The sequence below is a fragment of the Gadus morhua genome, chromosome 3 (assembly GCF_902167405.1).
Source record: "Gadus morhua chromosome 3, gadMor3.0, whole genome shotgun sequence".
Lineage (NCBI taxonomy): Eukaryota > Metazoa > Chordata > Actinopteri > Gadiformes > Gadidae > Gadus > Gadus morhua.
Genome location: NC_044050.1, coordinates 26571187 through 26591556, shown reverse-complemented (window position 1 = coordinate 26591556; position 20370 = coordinate 26571187). Strand labels below are relative to the sequence as shown.

Below are 20370 nucleotides of genomic sequence, written 5' to 3'. Positions count from 1 at the left end.
GAACAAAACTCAGAAGAACCCATCTCAGTTTTAAAAGCCAGGTTCCAGTTCTCTGACTCCCCTATATACAACGTACATTTATAATGTAACATTTATAAACGGCAGACTTTGAGAATGGTTTGGAAATAATGTTACTCAAATTCAATACGATAAAATACTAAACCAACTATTAATAGTGAGCACTGCAGTAAAACAAAACATCTGCAAGTGCTATTAAATAATCTGTAAAATTCAATGATGGTGGATTTAATATCTCAGATTAAATAGATATACTGTAGTAAACTCACTTAGCTGAAGTCCACCCAAGTCCTATGAAGTAAAATGAGTTGGTTAGGCTGCCAACAAATTCAATGCAGTTCGGAACATGGTGTCCTCTGCAAATGAAAGAATCCTGACTCTAGGTGGAGCTGTTGGGGTGTAAAGTGATGTGCCGGGTGGACGTCTAGTATACTGGGGACCACGGCTCCTTGCCTCCATAGTTGTCTTGGTCCTGGAGGATATGAAGAAGTCAGGTCTCCATGGTCATCACCAGTCTTACTGTCGGTGGGTCAGATTGTCTGGGTGCAACTCTCCCATAAATTAGTACTTGAACAATTTGAGTCGTTTTTTGTTGTATATTTACAGTTATGAAGTTGCTTAATAAATGGTGTATTTTAAGTAGAAGATAATCATACAGTATTCACTTGTTTTCAGGCAACTTTATTAAAAAAAGTTTAAAAAAAATTCAGTAAACAAAGCTTTGTGAATAAGAACAGCTAAACATCGCCTTTTACCAAGAGCACTCTGCAGGTTTTGAGGATTAGGATACTTATTCATTACATCGAAACCAGTAACATGCTTTGCTGTAATAGGACCTTGCATTCCATTCCTCTGCTAGCCTTAGTGTTCAAAAGGTGTCGTGTCATTACACGCAGTCCAGCTAAAAGGGGCTTCTCCTGTTTCAAACGTTAAAAATCTGTCAAATAGACGTAACTAGATGGACCTGGTAATGGTTGATGTTTGTACCAGCAAAAGTTCCCACCACTTAGGGTTCCAAGTCATGCTGGTTTTATTTTCATACGATGACATCGCTGAATCTACGCCCATCAGGGCTGAAGGCCTGAAGCAGCAGGCATGAAGGCACTCCGGGCCCCACCACCTCTGTCTATTGAAGCAGGGCTGTCAACAGAACATAGAAGCAGTCTTCTCTTGATTCGAGGACTTGGGTGTACATATGAAAGCAGGGGTTTAGTCCCCCGCTACCAACCCAAACAGCTCCAGCAACTCCTTGTTTGCTGCGTCGATAAGGTCCGCCGGTTTCTCTCCACTTTCGTTCAGAATCTCCCGGTCAGCACCCAGCGAGAGGAGATACCTAGAAGGGAACAGGAGCGACGTCACTAAGCAAAAGAGGACGGTGAGATCGGGTTCTACACGCCGCAGCGACGACGGTTGTCTAGGTTTGTGACACGGCCTACTTTAAACCCCAGGGCAGGTCAACAGAATGCAAGAATGCAGCTGATATTTCAGCTTCGCTCACCTCTGGCGTAAGAGGCTGTACCAACCAATGGTGTGTCCCCTTCCCATGCATTCACCATATACGTGCCTTCTCAAGGGACACACATGCCAGTATGGGCCTCAATCTCAGAGCACTAACAGGTTCTTTGACAACACAGGCAATACAAGTAATATCTCTGTCTGTGTTTTTGAATTCCTTTGGCCTGCCTTTCTCTTTTTCTTGTGCATAATTGGAGAAAACGAGGGTCGGCTTAGCTCAGGAGGTAGAGCAGTTGCCTTGTAACCGAAAGGTTGCTAGTTCGTTCCCCAGCTCCTCCTAGCTGAGTGTTGCCTGGTCGCCTTGCATGGTTGACTCTGCCGTCGGTATGTCTGTGTGTATTAACCGATGTGAGTCGCTCCGGATAAAAGTGTGATCTGCTAAATTCCATAATTGTAAAATGCTTACCGGGCGATTTCAGGGAAGCCGTCGCTGCAGGCCATGTGGAGCGGGGTCCAACCCTCCTCGTCCCTGTGATGAAGGTCTGCTCCGTGCTTCATCAGAAGCATCACACAGTCCAGGTTACCGGACAGCACTGCCTCATGGATGGCGGCCATGCCTAGGAATGGGTAAAAATGGGAACTAAGTCCGTTGACCCGCTTAATACCAAAAGAACTTTAAAATTTTTGGTGATTATTCTCGCTTATCAGCAGAAAGGCTCAATTGATTAAAATGTATTTGTTACAAATGTAAAGACAGGGTAATGTATGCATTTTTTATGATAATTATTATATTTTAACAGCTGCATTTGAGCCCTACCAGAGTGGTAGATGGTGTCCAGGCTGACCCTCCTGCCTCGGATGAAGGGGCCGATTCTCTCCAGCTCCCCGTGCCTCACACAGTCCTGGAACACCACGTCGTTGGGGAAGTGCACATTGCGGGGGGCGGATTTGAGGGACTCCTCCGCCGGGCTGGTCTTTGGTACCGCACACTCCTTGGAACAACTCTTAATCCCCATGGTTTGAGATAAAGACGGACGTTGGTGGTACTTCCTCGTCGGGAGGTCCTTTGTACCCGGCGGAAGTATCCTTGCCGTTTTTGTAGTCAGCTTTGTATCCTATTGAATGAACTGCAGAAGCCTTTTTTTCTGCTTTTCCCTCCTGATATCCAACTCCTTTAGTTCTGTTGCTGGTCAGTGTGCGCTCTGTACATCCACTGAAGCCGTCTGAAGACCAAGGTCGTTGTCTAGACCCCTATATACCGTTTCTGGGCTATTTTTAAACCCTGGCATGCCACTGATTGAGTGTCTGGGGTTGAAAGAGGAGCGGGCACTTTTATTGGCCCTTCTGACTGAACCCGACACAGATCAAATCTGGATTCATGACAACACAAAACCCACATGGCAACTCCCACCCCCAGATGTTGTCCATGCCAGAGCGCACGTAGCCATGTGAGCAACAACCACATGTTGCCTTTAGTCATGTCCCATCTCCGAGAAATATGACTAATCACAAATGTTGGAAATGGTTTAATTTAGCTTTACCCCCGCATTGGATACTAATATTACCAATTTAAATTGTTTTCAAAATTGCCATTTTAAGCATATCGAAAGTATTGCACCGTGACCTGGAACACTGAATTAGGGTTCTGAAAAATGGTTTCATGATGTCCTTGGTTTCCTACATTTGCACATATTTAACGTAAAATAAATGAAGGAAGTTTGTTGCACCATAAGTTCAAGGTGAACTTTTAAAATATGCTTACTTTTTTCTTGATTTACTCAATTTTATGATATTTTGCTTTCAATGGGAGAAAAAAAAAAAAAGAGTAGATCAACTAAAGCCTCAAGACACGGGTAAGTTCAACTTTTTTTATTTGGCCACCATTTTCAATTTTCCACATAAACTGAACAAGTTGGAATGCTTTGTCAAACTTATCCCCACCCCTGTATAGCGTTCAAAAACCCACCACCCTACTCCACTCAGCCCATCCCACACTGACAAACAGAAAATAAGACAAACAGAAAACATTCTTAATAAGCCTGGCCGACCAGAAAAGACATTACAAGAGTTGTCATTCAAGTCATCTCATGGATACACATGACCGCAAGGCAGGCTTCATACCACACGCACACGCACACGCACACACACAGTCACACGCCTCAGTAGAGAATGGGGTGTTAGAGTCAAGAGGGATGGGTTTGGGTTCAGTAAGGGTGTGGATCGGGGCTGTTCAACTGTTCCCTGGCCAGAGGCTGCCCCCGTGGACGCCCCCCCCCTCGGACCGGCCTATCCCCCCCCCCCCCCCCCCCCCGCCGGCCGCGGTCCTCCTAAAGCAGAGACCCTTTCAGTAACCGTAATGAATCTCTGACTGGCGGTAACTCAGTGCTACCTAACCCGGGCTGCTTAGGGGTTGGGCCTCCACCCCGGTGAGGTTCTGAGGGTGTGGTCCTCAAGGGCCTCTGTACCCCCTCAGGTCAGGCCAGCCCTGCCGCCCAGCGGGGCCAATGGGGGCTCCTCTGGGGCCCGTTGGCCACAAAGCAATCAATGATGAGCCAAAAAAAATACAAATTTAAGAAAATATAATTAAATAAAAATATGTTGTTGTTGTTGTTGTTGTTGTTGCCCCACCCCTCTTCCCCCTCCCTCCCCCTTCTGAGCTAAGCCTCGCTCCCCGCTTTAAAAAGATAGCCGTGCTGAAATCATTAAAACAAACCAAATAATAATAATAATAAAAAAAAAGCACGTCGAAGGAATGGATGAAAACAAAATCCTCACAGGCCAGGACTACAGGGGCCCAGTATTGCTTTGGAGGGGAATCGTTGTGCTAAACGGTTTGCTTTCATCGTAGTGATCGCTTTACAAATAAAAAGGTTTACACGTACAAAAAGGAGGGGGCCTCACCCCCCCCCCCCCCCCCCCCCCCCTCCAGAGACAAGTCTGGGTCTCCAGAGACAAGTCTGGGTCTCCAGAGACAGGTCTTCTGGAGACCCATTCCACAAACCCCGGTCCTCGTCTACACCAGAGGCGAGAGAACATTGGCAGCCCCTCCCATGCTTAAAATGGACTGATGACGGGTGATGGCGGCGTCTTTCAGAGGGATGAGGAAATGGAGGGACAGAAAGTGACACTAAACCCTCTGCAGTTGGAACACAATGCCAGTTTTTCTCTTTACATTTGATTCAAAATATACACGGCAAACTGCTAACATATAACTCGGTACAGAAGACATCGAGGTCTCGGGGTGGGGGCCCCCACCGTAGCAGGACTGGACCATCCCGTCCAGTAGTTAGGGGTGGAGGTGGTGGTGGTGGTCGTGGTGGGTGGGGGTGGGGGGGGGGGGGGTTGAGCGCAGGCCCTCCCACGCAGCTGGTGAACAGATGTGAGGGCTGGCGAGGGGGAAGTTTGAAGGGGGGGGGGGGGGCAAGTGTTTCAGAGTTCCCGGGACGGGACGGGACGGGACGGGGGGAGTCCCACGGGGAGGTGAGGTTGGTGGTGTTGATCGGGCGGAGGGGTGAGGGGGGGGTGGGTGGGGGGGGGGCACAGGACTCGTCTCTCCTCAGGCCACCGCTTAAAACTCGTCGTGGTCGTGACCGCCCTCGCCATCCGAGTCCTCCTCCTGCTCGCCTTCCTCCTAGAAAAGGCGGCAAAATACAAACGTCAGTTGAAAAACAATTCTTACGTTTTTTTTTGGGGGGGGGGGGGGTTTCGAACGTACGCCTTACAAATACACCCGCGTGCTGCGAAACTTAAGTAGGTGGAACCATTAAGCCACAACCCCTTCTATGGACAGCTGTGATAAACGTGTGTAGCGCTAAGCCGTTAATGGAGAACCAATTCTGCACCACCATCATAACATGACGTAACGAGACAACACCACGCTCCATCATGGCCACCTGTCACTCATGTCTGCATGGCCTGAGCAACGAGGACGCTGAACCGCGGACTGACAGACAGACAGACAGACAGGTGGGGGACTAGGTCGTAGTCATGTTTATTACAAAGCTAGTGTGAAGGCGGGCTGTGCCTCTACCCTAAAGTCCCCCAGTCTGCGGAGATGGCTCACACTCCACCGCCAGCGACAGCTGCAGTAGTGCAGCTGTTGTTGGTGGGGGGGGGGGGGGGGGACCAGCATCCGTCTGCCGGTCCCCAATTAGACCTCTGGGAAGGAGCGGGAGGGGGGGGCTGGTGTTGGGAATGGTGAGAAGTAATGGTGGGCGAGCGTAAAGCTAGGAGACTTCACCCTGCCCGAGAGTATGCTTTCGGCTAAGCCACCACGAGACGAAGACCTCCAATTAAAAAAATAAAATGATCTTGGTTTTTTCAGCAAGGAGGGAACGAACTATTGTTTGGTCCATGTAAAGCGCTCCAGCTGCATTCTTTTGAGGGTTCGTCCTACCCTCGCGAACCGGGCGACGGCAGCTTAAACCTCGTGACAGGGCCGTCTCCGGTTCGGCCTCGGGATATAAGCGGGGAACCGGTGGAACCGGGCAGCCAGGCTCCGAGCGACACTCAGTCAGCCAATCAGCTCACCGCAGTGGGCGGGGTAGACGTTTACGATGGGGCCGTCGAGTTCTGGATATTTGTACGATGGCTTTATTGCTATGATACAATTTCTGATGTTTTGGAATTCACTACCATGACTACTATGACTACTACGACCATCTGTGCCGGTCAGCCAGCACCGGCGCCCAACTCCAAACATAGACGCTGGAGATTCACTTACGTCCAAATCCAAGTCCCCCTCCTCCTCCTCCTCCTCTCCCGCTGGCGCACCGCCATCCTTGCCTCCGCTCTCCAAGAACTTGGTGAAGCCCTCCATCGTCCGCTCCCCGTTGTAGTCGATCACCTGTGGGGGGGGGACGACGCGGCGAACATGGGTCAGACTCCACAAACGGCACGCTAATCACTCAAACAGGGTCATTCTTTTTTTTTATATCGAGGAGATCAAGAGAATCTCTGGCAGACAGGAAGGTTAATCGTATTCTGTTACTTGGGGTTATTCTGTTTGTGCAGTTAAAAGATTTAATCAGAGACCTCGAGTGTAAGCGAATCCCCCGTTACGACTCGCCCACTGCACCGCTTGAGCATGGGGCTAGTGGGTGGTTCCCGTTGGTGTTTGGCAGATCTGTTTATGGCAAACAAGACTGTTGACGGGACTTAGGCCGGTGTTGGGGCAACGTTCTATAGTTGGTTGTTTTTGGGCAGTGTGGGGGCATCGTTCTATTTCTGGTCGCATTGGAGTGCATTTCCAGGTAAAGTGTAATACAATAAGTGAAACTTAAAGCTATAATACACGTTTATGAATCAGCCACGGGATGGGAACTTAAAGCAGGTGTATCCAACGCACCACAACCCTTCTAAATATAGCTATGAATTGTTAAGCCTTTGTACTATAAATCGTTAAATATGAGCGTTGCAGTGAGAGAACTGCCCTGTGGACGTTCACAAACTGGTTGCCGTTGCCATTGAAAAACCAAGGATGGTACACTCGGTTTTTTCTGAATGACACCATTCATTTCATCAACAGATGCTACTACACATATGCTACTCGTAACGCCTCGTTATTGCGACGTTCATGACATTCAGGTTTTTCTCCATTTATTGAAAGTTAGGCTATTAAGCATGTTGCATTCTATACTGCCTGATTATGTCATTATTTAAGCTACATAGCCTAATAAGAAGTGATAATAAGGATATTTGACTAAACCAACCAAACAGTTGAAAAAAGCATCCTCCCACACGTTATTTCTTTATTCATTTAGCTATACTTTAATAGTATTCTTTCTGTTCAAATCTGTTCAGTGTTCCAAATTATTTGTTATTAAATGTTACATTAAGTTAATTGGTATATAAGTGTTGTTTAAATAAAATGCTTTTTAAATTTCAAAAAATCGTGGGATGTATCGAACCGTGGGTCAAAAATCGTGATACAAACCGAATCGTGAGTTTGTGTATCGTTACAGCCCTAGTGACCACCATGTTGAAGATCATAGAATACGTTCATTTTTGGGTCCACTCGCCCTTCGATTGCATTCAATCGTCCTCAGCGAACCGGACCCCAAACAGTGGGTCTGCAAGTCCCATCCGTGGACTGCAGAGTCCCCAGATTCAGGCCTGGCCCTCACCCAGTTCCCTCTGCATGTCTGAGGCCGTGTGGCCCGCTCCACCCCCACACTCAGGGTCCAGTGTTAATAAGCACTGCAGCGAGACAGAAGGAAAGGGGCAGACGGGAGACTGCGTCGACTCGGAGCACCGAGACACGCCGCGACGCGGGGGGGTACCAAATGAACGGCCCTATGAGAGGGATGTCACGGCTCGGGCATCTCGACGTACAGAGTTACACCACGAGGCCGGGGAGCTCAGCTGTTAACACGTGTTAGGAGTCGCCCCTGAAGGGGTTCCGCTTAAGGACTAGAGCTGACCCCTCATAGTCCACTAATTAACGACAGAGCTCCTAGCAGGCCGAGGTTTGCAGCAGTAAGGTAGTCGTGTTTTGGCGGTTCTGATAAATGTGGGCTTTCATTGTTGTGATCGTCTTCCCAGTTCCATTGTGGTTGAAACTAGGATAGGTTAGCTCGCCATGGTTTACCGGCTGGCCTGGATGGGAGCCTACCCTTTGTTCGACCGGTTTAACAATGTTTACCGCTAGACGGGAACGAGGTCGGAACTGAAAGTGAAACTTACAGCGATATAATGATGCTGTGAGGTTGTGTATACTATTTAAGGTGGAAAGATATTGGCTACTCAACAGATATTCACGCTCCGAATTACAGTGCTCTGGAGAGGGGAACTATAGACGCGATTATCAGGGTGTCTAGCAGTATATCTTTCGAAACGCTGCCCACTCTGCTCGGAACAGCCTCCAGAAAGACTTCAAATTGTCAGAATGGATTTCATTTGATGCCTCTGGCTCATTATTGAAGGACCTGGAATATGGACGTTTTGGAAATTGTCCCCGTGTCCAATTCCTCAACTATGAAAACTCCAAAATGTATTTTTTTTTTAATTGTGTGAAAATTGAGTGAAGGCAGAGGCCCGTCCCCGAGGCGGGGTGGAAGCACTGACCTTGCGCTCGTCTCCCGCAGGGAAGTACTTGAGTGTTGGGAAGCTATGCACTTTGACGCTCTCGATCTCGTTGGCCGTGGAGTCCATCTTGGCGATGATGGTGTCGGAGCCCTCGGGGTACTTCTCTCCAAGTTGGTCCCAGATGGGGGCCAGCTGTTTGCAGTGTCCGCACCATGGCGCGTCTGAAGACCCAGGGAGGAGAAAGAGAGTCAATCCAAAGCCGCACGCATCCAACAGAATCAACACGGCCACGCCCAAGGTACCATGACATGGAAAATGTTGTAATGACGCGAGACTGCATGACGCGAGAACAATGAAAATGTTGTAATTGTACATGGAAAACGGGTTTAACAGGAGGAACAAAATCAAACCATGCTATGAGTTAATTGACGTTCACAATCCTTATACCTTTTAAGAATTTCATCCCAAGAAAAGGGTAGTAACCCAGTTAGGCAAAATCACTCAAATCTTTAATTCGATATCGAGCGATGCAACAATGCAACAGGAGATTAAGAATTCAAAAATTCAAATGAGATGCCATATCATGCCCCTTTCTGCCGATGGCCACATGCACACCCCTGGCACATGCCCTCTGCCTAACACCCACCTTATCCTTTAGCTGGCTGTATAGCATGGACAATAAGGGGGGGAGGACTAAGAGTTCCCCCCCCTTATTGGCCAGGCTATACAGCCAGCCCCCGCCATGCCCGTCTGACGGTAAGCACTAAACAGCCGTATAAAAAGGCTTTTAATAGTTCTTTCAATGAAGAAAATATACAAGTATAGCACTGACAACACAAGCAAACCTTTGTTTTGCAGTGTCGCATTACATATTTGTGTGTGGGTGTTGTTGGAGACGGGTCTATGAGGTACCGGTTGCATAATCAAGGCTAAGATTTCCCCGCTACGGGCCACCTTATAACCGGTGATCAACCCGAGTGCTCCAGGAACTACTGGTCTGTCATAGGCTAGACTCGAGAAGAAGGTCAGGGTTATTTTTATCTATCCATCCATCTATCTATATCGGCTGCCTATTTAAACATTCACAAAGACTAAATTGCACCACTACTTACAGAACTCCACGAAGACGTTCTTGGTGGGGTCGAAGACGACCTCCTCGAAGTTCTTGCCCACCAGCACGCTGACGGGGGTTTTGTTCCAGTCTTCGGGGATGTCCTGGCTCATGAGGTGGGGCTGAGGGGGGGGGGGGGGGGAGAGAGAGCGGTACAGAACCGTTAGTACAAGAACAATTATCAATTACTATACAATTAACAACCCTTTCAGAAGCCCACGTTTGAGTCGCCTGTCTCCCGGGAATAGGACGTCTTGCATCGATAAATGGATACTTTTTTCATCCCCTTGGGAGATATTCAGGTATCCAGTAGCTCACAAAGTCAACAGATGGTAAAATTGACAAACAAAATGGACAGACAGTAAAAGTCAACCAAATAAGCAAATAAAATGTGAGCAATAGTGCACATAACTGAAATCAGTGCCAGTGGTAGATATAAATAAATAAAATATTACGTCTTATGGGAAGAACTACCGGTACACCTTTCCTTCGACTTACGCCCAGCGAACACCACAGGGAGGTTTGGCCAGGGGCGTTCAGAGATCTACGAGCGAGGCGGACGGACGGGGAGGGTGGGTGGAGAGGGAACGTGGTCTCACCCGGAGCTTTCCCTCGGTGAAGCGCGTGCAGAAGGCGGTGATGCTCTCGGCGTTGATGAGCTCGCTGTCGGGCTTGAACTTGGTCATCTCGTCCTCCAGGGTGATGAGGCGGATGGCCGGGCACTCCTCCTTCTTCAGCCCGAAGAACTCCAGGATGCGCTGGTTGTCCTCCACCTCGCTGTCGATGAAGATGAACAGGATCTGGGGGGGGGGGGTGGGGGGGGGGGGGGGGAGAGAGAGCCGGGAGGTGGGTCTTAGTTTTTTTTTGTACACTGCTCGCTGCGCTTTGGGTGGGGGGGCGTGTTCACCGGGTTTAGGGTCATAGGTCATGTGTTACTGCCTTCACCCGTTTGTTTTTGGAGTTGAGGTAGAGAGCGAGATTAAGGTTGGGAGAGATTCATTCTGTCGACCTCACTTGCGCACGACAATCAAAGATTCGGTCACTAGTAACAGTTTGCATTCTAACGTGTCCATGAAGAGACAGTCAACCGAACACGGAAAAGCAGTATTCAAAGAATTATTTTTGAAGAAGAAGAATTTTCATTGACCGCTCCCACTATAAAACAGCAAAGATGGTGGAGCAGAGACTTGAGCGAGAACTGGAATTAAAAAAAAGTCTAGACCAATAGCCCAGCAATGAGAAGAGGCATTGTGTTCCGATGCAAATGTAATGTAATTGTAAGGCTCATTACCTTGCCCTTGAAGCCCTCTGCGGCCTTCTTGAACTCGGTCATTTTGTCCTCGAAGTCAGCAGCCGTCTTGGGCACAAACATCAGGATGTGGGACTTGATTTCTCCTCCGAAGATTTTGGGGGCGGTCTGCAACAAAGAAACAAAATAAACCTTAATTCAACACTCCCCCTGGCCATTAGGCAGACGCATGGACCCATCTTTAATCCTAAATGGACTCAACAAAAGACTTTTTTTTTTAAGAAGTGTTTATTTTTTTGCAGTTCATTTTCAGGGCTGGACCAAACCGTTACCTGCTCGGTGAACTCGATGACCAGGGGCAGCTGGTTGGTCTTGATGAAGGCCAGGATGTTCTCCTTGGTCATCTCTCCGTCAAAGGTGTTGCGGCCCTCGTCGAACTGGAGAAACACAGTGGGACACTTTAGGTTAGAAACCAAAATTATTAAATGATACATTAAAGTTAGGGTTGGTCGTTTGGAGGAACCCGCCTCCAAAGAGAAAGTTCAGTTTTTTAAGTAAACTAGGTTTTTTAATAATTCAACCAAAGAAATATCAGTCCACTTCCCCAAATCTTGGTTTTAGCAATATGTCTGCCTAGCCTTGTTGAAGACTAGGGGCATTCGCAATGAGAGCAGTGTGCGAAGGTAGCCAGACAAGCGTAGACTGACATGTAAGCCATCATTTCATTCAGGCCGAATGGAATGATTGGACAAGCTTATTGCAGGGCCTGTAAGCGCCACAGATCAGATTTTCTCCTATTTTTGTCAGAGCATTTGATTAATTGGTTGCTCTTGGGATGTAGGAAGAGTACTGCAATAAATACAAAAAAATATTAATCAAAAATAAACAACTTTAAGCCAGCTTTAAGCTTGTGTCAATTATGTCAGCAGTTTCCAGAACCCAACATAGAATTACCGAAAAGCTAAACACAAAGTGGTCACTAGGTAACTGGGATGAATAATTGTATCCGTGGCAAGGCCATCACTAGACCTGGCTGGAACAAATGCAAATTAACAGACAGGCCTTGGTCCTGGGTGGTTTATATAAAACACATTACAGGAAAGTCAAATAAGATTGACTTTCAATGGGGAACTTGTGATGACGGTCTAGATTGACTCTTCGGACCCTTAATACAGAACCTCTGCGACCTACTCACTAAACATAAATTAGGGGAAGGCCATTTTTCTTCTGCCATCGTGGGTGAGCCTGATGCAAGGCAAAAACAAATTATACAAGCAGTACATCATCAGTTAACTATTTCCTGGCCAGGAGACACCAACATTGAGTAGAGATCTATAAACAACATTGTAATTCATAACTAAAATGGCCAAACATGTTGACACTTGTGAAAGTGCAATTAATCATGTTACCGGCAAGTCAATACATAAGTGGCAGAGCCCACAAGAGAAGTGGCTGCTCAGATTAGCACCAGTGGGATGTAGTGGTCACCGATACGAGGTCAACAGGATCGCATGACCAGCCTTGACAACAAGTCCAAAAGCCATAAAACAAAATGCCGTCTACAGAGGAAGACCATACGTCAAGATATTAAAAGCCATGCTTCTTGTTTGACCGGTGGATCATTTGACTGAATCACGTCGTTGGTAATCAATGTGGGGAATGCGATTCACAGTCAACCAGGAAAGGAACTGCATTTCCTTTTAAGGGAGAGCCCCCTGCTTCAGATAGGGAAGGCGTTTTATGAGGTGTCAAAGAGCCTCTTGGGTTTGAGGTATGCAATGGACAAGTGGATGTCAAAATTGTATACTACATAAAAATGAAACTGGTAATTCTTTGGTCTGTAGATAAACATTAGTTGATCTACAATTGGTATAACGCAGACATTTTCTTTAATGACCTACCTTCTTGAAGAGAACAATCCCGTCCTTGGACACCTCGAACTTGGAGAAGATGGCTTCATCAGAGGTCACAGCGAAGGGGATTTCATCAATGGACTCTGCAGCCCGCTCAAAGGCCTTGGCGTCCTCAGACTCGGCTTCCTACAACACAGAGGCAGCTGATAAACACAATGCTGCTTTTCAAAGAATACATTTATTTTTCACTCCAAGGACAGAACATCTAATGCATGCAGGTAGCCATCAAAACATCGCAAAAGCTTTCAGAGAGATAGAAAATTTGCATTTAAACTGAACAAAGCACAAATGATAAATTGCCTGCATTTATATAGCGCTTTTTTAACACATGGCCACTCAAAGCGCGTCCCAATATTGCCGAACATTCACCCTTTCACGCACACATTCACCCACCGACGGCGTCGTCAACCCTGCAAGGCGACAGCCAGCTCGCCGGGAGCAGTCAGGGTGAGGCGTCTTGCTCAGGGACACCTCGACACTCCGCTTGGAGGAGCCGGGGATCGAACTAGCAACCTTCCGGTTACCAGCCAATCCGCTCTACCTCCTGAGCCACATTCCGCCCACAACATCTAACCCTACCTGTTTACAAAACCGGTAGGGTGACAGCAACTCTGAGGGGGCTTACCTTGAAGAAGCCGATGATGGCGACCTCGTTGTTGGCGATCATGGCCTCGGCCTCTGTGACCTCGGTCAGGGAGGTCACGGCTGGACCTGTGCGCTTCTTCAGCCAGTTGACGATGTCGTCGGCCTGCCTGCCCGCTGCACGCCAACAAAGAAACACAAAAGAAAGTCAGTCATCGGAAACAGTTGGATACAGATTATAGCAAACTTATAATAGAAGAAAAAAAAAAAAAAAAAAGTGAGCACCTAAACAAATAACCCAGGGAGAATAAATCAAAGCAAATGTAGGTATATACAAACTAAAGTTTTATTGCAGAAGGGGCGAGCCCCAAATGGGCTTTGGAGGCAAAACAACAAATCGCACTACAGATAAAAATAAACAAATTAACGCGTGACTGTAATGTAGCCATGACGGTTTGACACAGAGCTGCTCCCAAAAATAAAAACCGAACCACATGGTGGCCACTCGTCTAGGGGGGGGGGCCAACTCAGCAAAACGTGTAGAAAGTGCTAGAGGCGGGCTGGGAGTCAGGGAAGTCCTCCACAGCCCAGCGTTCCCAGAGTATTCCCCTCCCGCCCCTTAAACCACAATCCCTGAGCCATGTGGGCGAGTGGAGAGGCGACGACGTGAGGAACTGCACATCTCATCGTAGGGCAAGCCCCGCGCATGGGTGGGGAGGGGGGAGGGGCTCTAGCTGCATTCCTGACTGGCGGGGCTCCTCCAGAGATTGGCCGACACATGCATCACTCTTTCGCGTGAGCTACAAGACCATAATAAAATAAATCGCATCCGAGAATAAACCTGCAGAGGTGTCCCTAGTCACGCTTTGCAGTGCTTGTCCCACATAAGCATAAACTGGGAGATATCCAAATCACATCTGTCCGCAGAGATGACAGTCACAGCTGTCCTAAGTGTAGCTCACCCGTTCACTTGGACTCTGTATAGCTTCCCCCCCGCAACCCTGCAACCTCCCCTTACGCATTTATTATATGTTCTACGTCCTGGCACTTAGTGTACGCACTTAATATATGTTCTACGTCCTCGCACTTAAAGTACGCACTTATTGTATGTTGTACGTCCTGTCACTTAATGTACGCACTTATTGTGCGTTGTAGGTCCTGGCACTTAATATACTCACTTATTGTATGCTGCACGTCCTTTCACAATTTTTTATTTAGCATTGTGTAGCATCTTATCCTAGCTATCTTTGTTGGATGGTGGATTCGGTGGATGGGTTAAGCTAGCGGTTGTTAGTGCTGGCCACTCGGTTCTATGAACATCCTTACTGTACCGACAGTTATATATATTGTTGCTCTGCTTTCTTCTGACAAATGTACTTATTGGAAGTCGCTTTGGATAAAAGCGTCTGCTAAATGCTCTAAATGTACCGGATATAATTCAAGGGTTGGGGTGAGGGCCTACCTGAGTACTCCTTTGGCGCCTCCTTGTCCCCGCCCTTGAAGAACTTGATGGTGGGGTACCCCCGCACTCCGTACTCCTGGGCGAGCTCCGTCTCCTCCGTGGCGTCCACCTTCCCCAGGCGGATGGCCGAGCCCTCGGCCTTCAGCATGCCGGCGGCCTTGGCGTACTCCGGCACCAGGGCCTTGCAGTGGCCGCACCATGGGGCGTCTGGGGGGACGGGGGACAAGAGGAGTCAGTCACAGAGCACCAGAGAAAGGGCCGCTTCAGCACCGGGCACGATGTAGGGCGTCATGGCATCTTTAGGCCCGACGTTGAGGTCTAGAGGGTGATGGTATCTCAATTTAAACGTAGAAGAACAGGATAAATGCATTTATGTTTTATTTATTCAAATTTGTTTTTGTTTAATGACGGTATAATAGTTCTACTTTATTTTAGTACCAGCCGTGTAATAGATTAAATGTTTTTCTTATAAAGAGGTAGTATGTCTTTCCAGCTCAGAAATTACTATCACCCTGACAACTATATTTCCAAGTATAGAAAATGCATTACTGCAATCTGAGGCGATTAACATTCTCCTTCATATAGGCCTAATCAAAAGTGATTCAAAATGCAACACAGTGAATGGTAATGCTCTGATGAAGTGAAATAATGCACACTGCATGCTTATTCAGTGAAACGACACTAAGAGCCATGTCAAGTCAAAACACAATGTTTTTCACACACATGAACAGGAATTTCTGTACACGGTATTTTAGGGCCTACATGCCCGGGAGAACTTCAAATTGTTTGCAACACGTCAGCAACTAAACCTGCTTGAAATGCAATCAACATGGGAAGTTTTGCAAAGTACACGTCATCTTAGTTCGCAACCACCCCACCCCCTTCCCGAGGGCCCGCCCGCCTGTGCAACACAGAGTCGGATCCAAAGTGCACCCCTCCCCTAAAGTTCAAATGGTCAGTATCGGCGCAAGGCCTGGAAGAGCTGGTCAACAGTGACACTACACTGTCGTGCTATGGATCGGGCCTCCCGCAAACGCGCATTCCATGAGTGAAAGCTGTACACAGACGCTAGAGTTAAAGTGCAGTTCGACAGTAAACCGTTAACATAAATTTTATATTGAGACAACGTCACAGTTAAGAAGCATTGAACACTCGACACTTCACGTCGTGGAAAAAAATACAAGTGGCAGCGCTCACACACTCTGAATCGCAACAAAACACACTGCCTGTACCAGTCAGCAGTGAAACGAAACTCCCCAATGGAATAATGTCGTATTAACATTCGCGCAAAATCCTCCAAGCATTACGGATGGTGAACCGATAGCCTGTTTGGTTTTGCGTTCTCGCAATGATGCGCAAAGAGTTCAATTTTATGCACAACGAAGCGACACATGAAAAGACTCAAAAATGAGCAGCTTCACAGGCCGTAAAAAGCATCGCCTCCAGCGGGGAGCTGCGCCTATGTGAAGGCTACCGCTAGCCGGCTATGCTGAACCAGCGAGGGTCCTACCCGCCGTGTTCCGGGAAGATCAGCCGTTAGCTTGAAGGATCAGCCCCTACATCTCAACATATTGTGCCCAAAACATCCTGAGGCAACTTTGTGGCTCAATGAACAACGCGTCACTCGGCGTTGCGACGGCTGCAACTTGTCACACTCCAAGTTCTCAGCACCCACTAACCCATTTACGCACGTTCAGCCAAGCAGTAGATCCATCGACTAAGCACTGGGTAAACAATGAATGTATATGTATATGCATCACTTACAGAATTCAACGAGGATGTTGGGGTGCGCTTGCAATGCCTCCTCGAAGTTACTTTTCTTTAGCACCAGGACGTCATCTTCCTCGGGGACTTCGGATCTGACGGCCACAGCCAGGGCGCACAGTAGAAAAAGCTTGAACATAGTTGCTGGCGAGAAGCTATAGTAGGAAAAAATGAACAAAAGACAGCGAGTGCTTGGACTTGGAATTCCACTTGGTCGGTGTTTTCCCCTTCTTTTAGTTACAAGTGAAGCTAGTGTCTTGTGTCTGCCGCTACTAACGTGGCATTACGCGCATGAACCGGAGGGGTCAGCTGTGGTGCGCATGCGCATTTATCAGGTCGCAAGCTGTTCGTGTTGAAATGTGACTGGATCGCGGCGAAGTGTACCTGGAAGTGAATCAGTGACGCTCTCTTCTTTTGTTTTTCCTTCATATCCATGTCGGATTTTACCCAGGATTGAGCTGGGTCTTGCAAAAGATAATAATTTGACAAAAAAACGTACTTTGATACGACATCAACGAAATGTATTATTTAATATGTGCAATAATTGGGATTGGCTTTCCTTCCAAGGAAAGTGGGATCACCCAGAGCATAGATTTATAGATTAAAATAAAGCAAAACATTTAAAAGGTACGCCTTTGATTTACATCAAATCTTGTAAAATATGATATAATAAGAATCTCTGGCAAGAGTAAATGGGACCAACATCTTTAAAGAATGTCGGACTATGTTGTACTGGAACGAATGAATGAATCTAAATGAATAAATTATTACAACCTGGTTAAGAAAAGCCCATGCAGGACTCAATCACACTCTACGTACGTATAGGTACATTTTGCATACTATTTTCTTCTTGTTAAATTATAATTTTTATAATTCAATACATTTATCTATTTATTTTTTTGAGGTTGATGTCCATCTAATGGTCCAAACCCATTATCAGTTGGAGTTGGTGGTCATGAACCGAGAGAAGATAATAAAATACCAAGAAAGGGAAGAAGAAAAGGAGAACTTGGGCATCAACGCAACACATGGCAGTTTCAATAAAGGGCAATGTCATGCATGCATGACATTGCCCTTTATTGAAACTGCCATTTGTTGGGTTGATGCCCAAGTAAATGGTACTATTTATCACACCCAGTGTATACTTATGTATATACTGCCTTACCAACACAACCTTCTTCCAACTGACCTTTAAGGAGAGGAATGTTTAAATTAGCCATAGAGCCAACTGCCAGTTCTCTTGCCATTAAAACAGTGACAGCAACACTAATGCTGGGCATGTTCTAAATGTACATTTCAAGAATGCTACCCTTAGCGCTGACGCTCAGCGGTCACGAGGAACTAGTTCCTATCTCGTTTGAGATGGCAGAGTCCTTTAGTTACACGTAGCCTAAACGCCTTGGCAACAAGACAAATTTAATTTGCTGCTCTCATCCGGTTATGGTCAATCTGGTTATTAGACAAATTTGTATTTAAGAGTGAGGGGGTGTGTGTGTGTGTGTGTGTGTGTGTGTGTGTGTGTGTGTGTGTGTGCGTGTGTGTGTGTGTGTGTGTGTGTGTGTGTGTGTGTGTGTGTGAGAAAGAGAATTATGTACATCCTTCTTGTCCATTTAAATTGGTCAAATAGGTTCCACATGCTGTTGCCATGCCAACTGTGAAGCAGGGACCTGTGCAGTACTTGAGGTTAATAAAGAGAACAGATTCATCTGCCAATGGCAGAACGGCACATGTTCTCTGTCCATGCTCTCTATATCAAGCACTGAGTAATAATGAGTGGGTGTTCTCCGTTTAAAAACAATACGCTAAAAACAATACGTCTCCTGCATTGTCAACATAATGAATTGGTTCAAAAGCTGAATTCAACATGAATGTTCAGTAGACCTTGAAGCACTTTCACGCTCAGTAAGTGTGGTGCTTTGAGGATCTTTAGGATATCAATTTCTTTCGTTACAATCATATCAGTCTCTGAATCACGTTTCAAGTTGTGCAAGGTGTGTTGACTCATTTGTGTGTGTGCACACGGACCACTGCGATAAGCCAGTTGATAAGTGCCACATCATCGCGCTTTCAAACCTGCTAGTCTGCATCTACTTGGTCACAAAGTCTTAGGCTGACGTGTCGGGACTACGCTTAGTCCCCTGTGTGTTCTCGGTGTGCATCCACACCGAGTACCCCAAACAGCCTCTCTGTCTGAGAACTACTGAAGTAAAGTCTCAACCAGGATGTGCATGTTCTTGACTTGACCCAAAGGGTCAAGTCAGGGTAAGCTGAAAAGATTACATGCTTTGATTTAGCAAATGCTGGTACTATTGTCTCTCAGCCACAATGAAAGGGACCACACACCCCCTCAAACAACTCTGAGCCATTAGGCTTAAGGTGTTGTTAAACCTGTGTGCTCATTTCACCGGTCATTCTGCTTTGCAGAAAAATAAGTGAAATTCTCCTGAAATCAACTTAATTTACTTGTATGTGTGTATGTTACTTTGCATGTGTTGCACGTTTACTTGATATGTTTGTTCAATGTTAATTACCATTGAAGGTAAATGTTAATTAACATTGAACATTAATGTTTATAAACATTGAACAAACACATGCAAAGCTACACAGAATGACCCAAGGTTAAACTGCCATAACCTTTGTAAATATTTGCAAACATGTGGTGGTTGATTACAACATTTGGCATGGATTCAAATGGATTGAATTTGCATTGTGTAGCAATTGCAGTTCAATATCCTACGTAATTAAAATAAACGTACCCGCCCTTGTGCAACTCACTGTTGAGGTTAATAAAGAAGCCAATTTTCCTGAAATAATCACAAAACAAATACACCTTTTTCTAAAAGGCTGCAAACAGCATCATGGATAATGAGACAATATTGATGGGAGCATGGCGTTGTGGTAGGGATAGCATGTCAACTGATCCCTTCACGTACAGCCAATGCTTCACTGGAGTAGTTTAAAAACCTGAATGCTGTGGAATGGCCCAGCTCAGGCCTGGACCTCAATAAAATTGAGAGTATGTGGCAACACTTCAAAATAGCCGTAGACAGCATCCAACCCGACTTCATTCCTCAGGAAAGAAAAAATTACATTTAAATGCAAATACTGGTAGTGACTTGTCTGAAAAAATGCACAGCTATAATTACAGCCAACGGTTGTTCTGACTAGGGGGGATACTTTTATGGAAATTATTTTTAAGATTAGATTAGTATGGAGTGTGTGATTGCTGGTTGGTTTAATCAGCCTCACCTGGCCGATTCTGATTGGACTCTGGGGCTTGGGTGAGGCTGCACTCCTGGTGGGCATTGAGTAATCAGTGTGCACAGGTTAAACCAGCCTTCACCACACACACTCAGGGAGAGATCGACTCCTCCACACACAGGAATAGGTGGTGTTGAAAGCCGGTTTAGAGTATGGTTTGTAGATGCTGATAACAGCCACAAATGGCTGGTTTAACTTGTGCACATTGATTACTCAATGCGCAACAGGTGTGCTGCCCCACCAAGCCTAGAGTCCAATCAGACTCGGCCAGGTGAAGCTGCTTGAACCAGCCCTCATCCACACACAATCTCCGCCATCAGATTCAATGTTTTATTGTTATAAATAAATCATTAACATTTACATGGCCATTAAATGGAAGATAATTAAATGGTTACACAACAAAATGTGGAAACGCTCAAGGGTGATAAATACTATCGTCCTGAGCAAGCGCAACTCCCGCCCTCATTTGGTTTGAAATACTGCCCCCTGTGGGTGCCAGCAGGGTTTTTCATGAATGTACATATTGGCC

General features: G+C 46.5%; 2 protein-coding genes across 3 annotated transcripts; both read right to left on the bottom strand.

Annotated features, from left to right (window-relative positions):
- Positions 1-678: 678 nt before the first annotated feature.
- Positions 679-19622, bottom strand: ppp1r27b (protein phosphatase 1, regulatory subunit 27b). 2 transcript variants are annotated; one of them, XM_030351738.1, is made up of 5 exons: positions 19611-19622; positions 9397-9400; positions 2291-2766; positions 1940-2090; positions 679-1351 (listed from the first exon to the last, which is right to left on the bottom strand). In XM_030351738.1, the coding sequence occupies exons 3-5, from the start codon at positions 2487-2489 to the stop codon at positions 1228-1230; spliced, it is 474 nt and encodes a 157-aa protein (XP_030207598.1). In that variant the 5' UTR covers positions 2490-2766; positions 9397-9400; positions 19611-19622; the 3' UTR covers positions 679-1227. The 2 variants fall into 2 exon arrangements, with proteins under 2 accessions (XP_030207598.1, XP_030207597.1); XM_030351737.1 differs by lacking the exons at positions 9397-9400; positions 19611-19622 and having other exon boundaries at positions 2291-2846.
- Positions 3328-16974, bottom strand: p4hb (prolyl 4-hydroxylase, beta polypeptide). Its single transcript, XM_030351731.1, has 11 exons — positions 16581-16974; positions 14817-15023; positions 13398-13531; positions 12761-12898; positions 11192-11296; positions 10902-11027; positions 10210-10410; positions 9612-9732; positions 8539-8720; positions 6197-6319; positions 3328-5104 (listed from the first exon to the last, which is right to left on the bottom strand). Exons 1-11 carry the CDS (start codon positions 16717-16719, stop codon positions 5042-5044), a joined length of 1539 nt encoding a protein of 512 aa, XP_030207591.1. The 5' UTR covers positions 16720-16974; the 3' UTR covers positions 3328-5041.
- Positions 19623-20370: the final 748 nt, after the last annotated feature.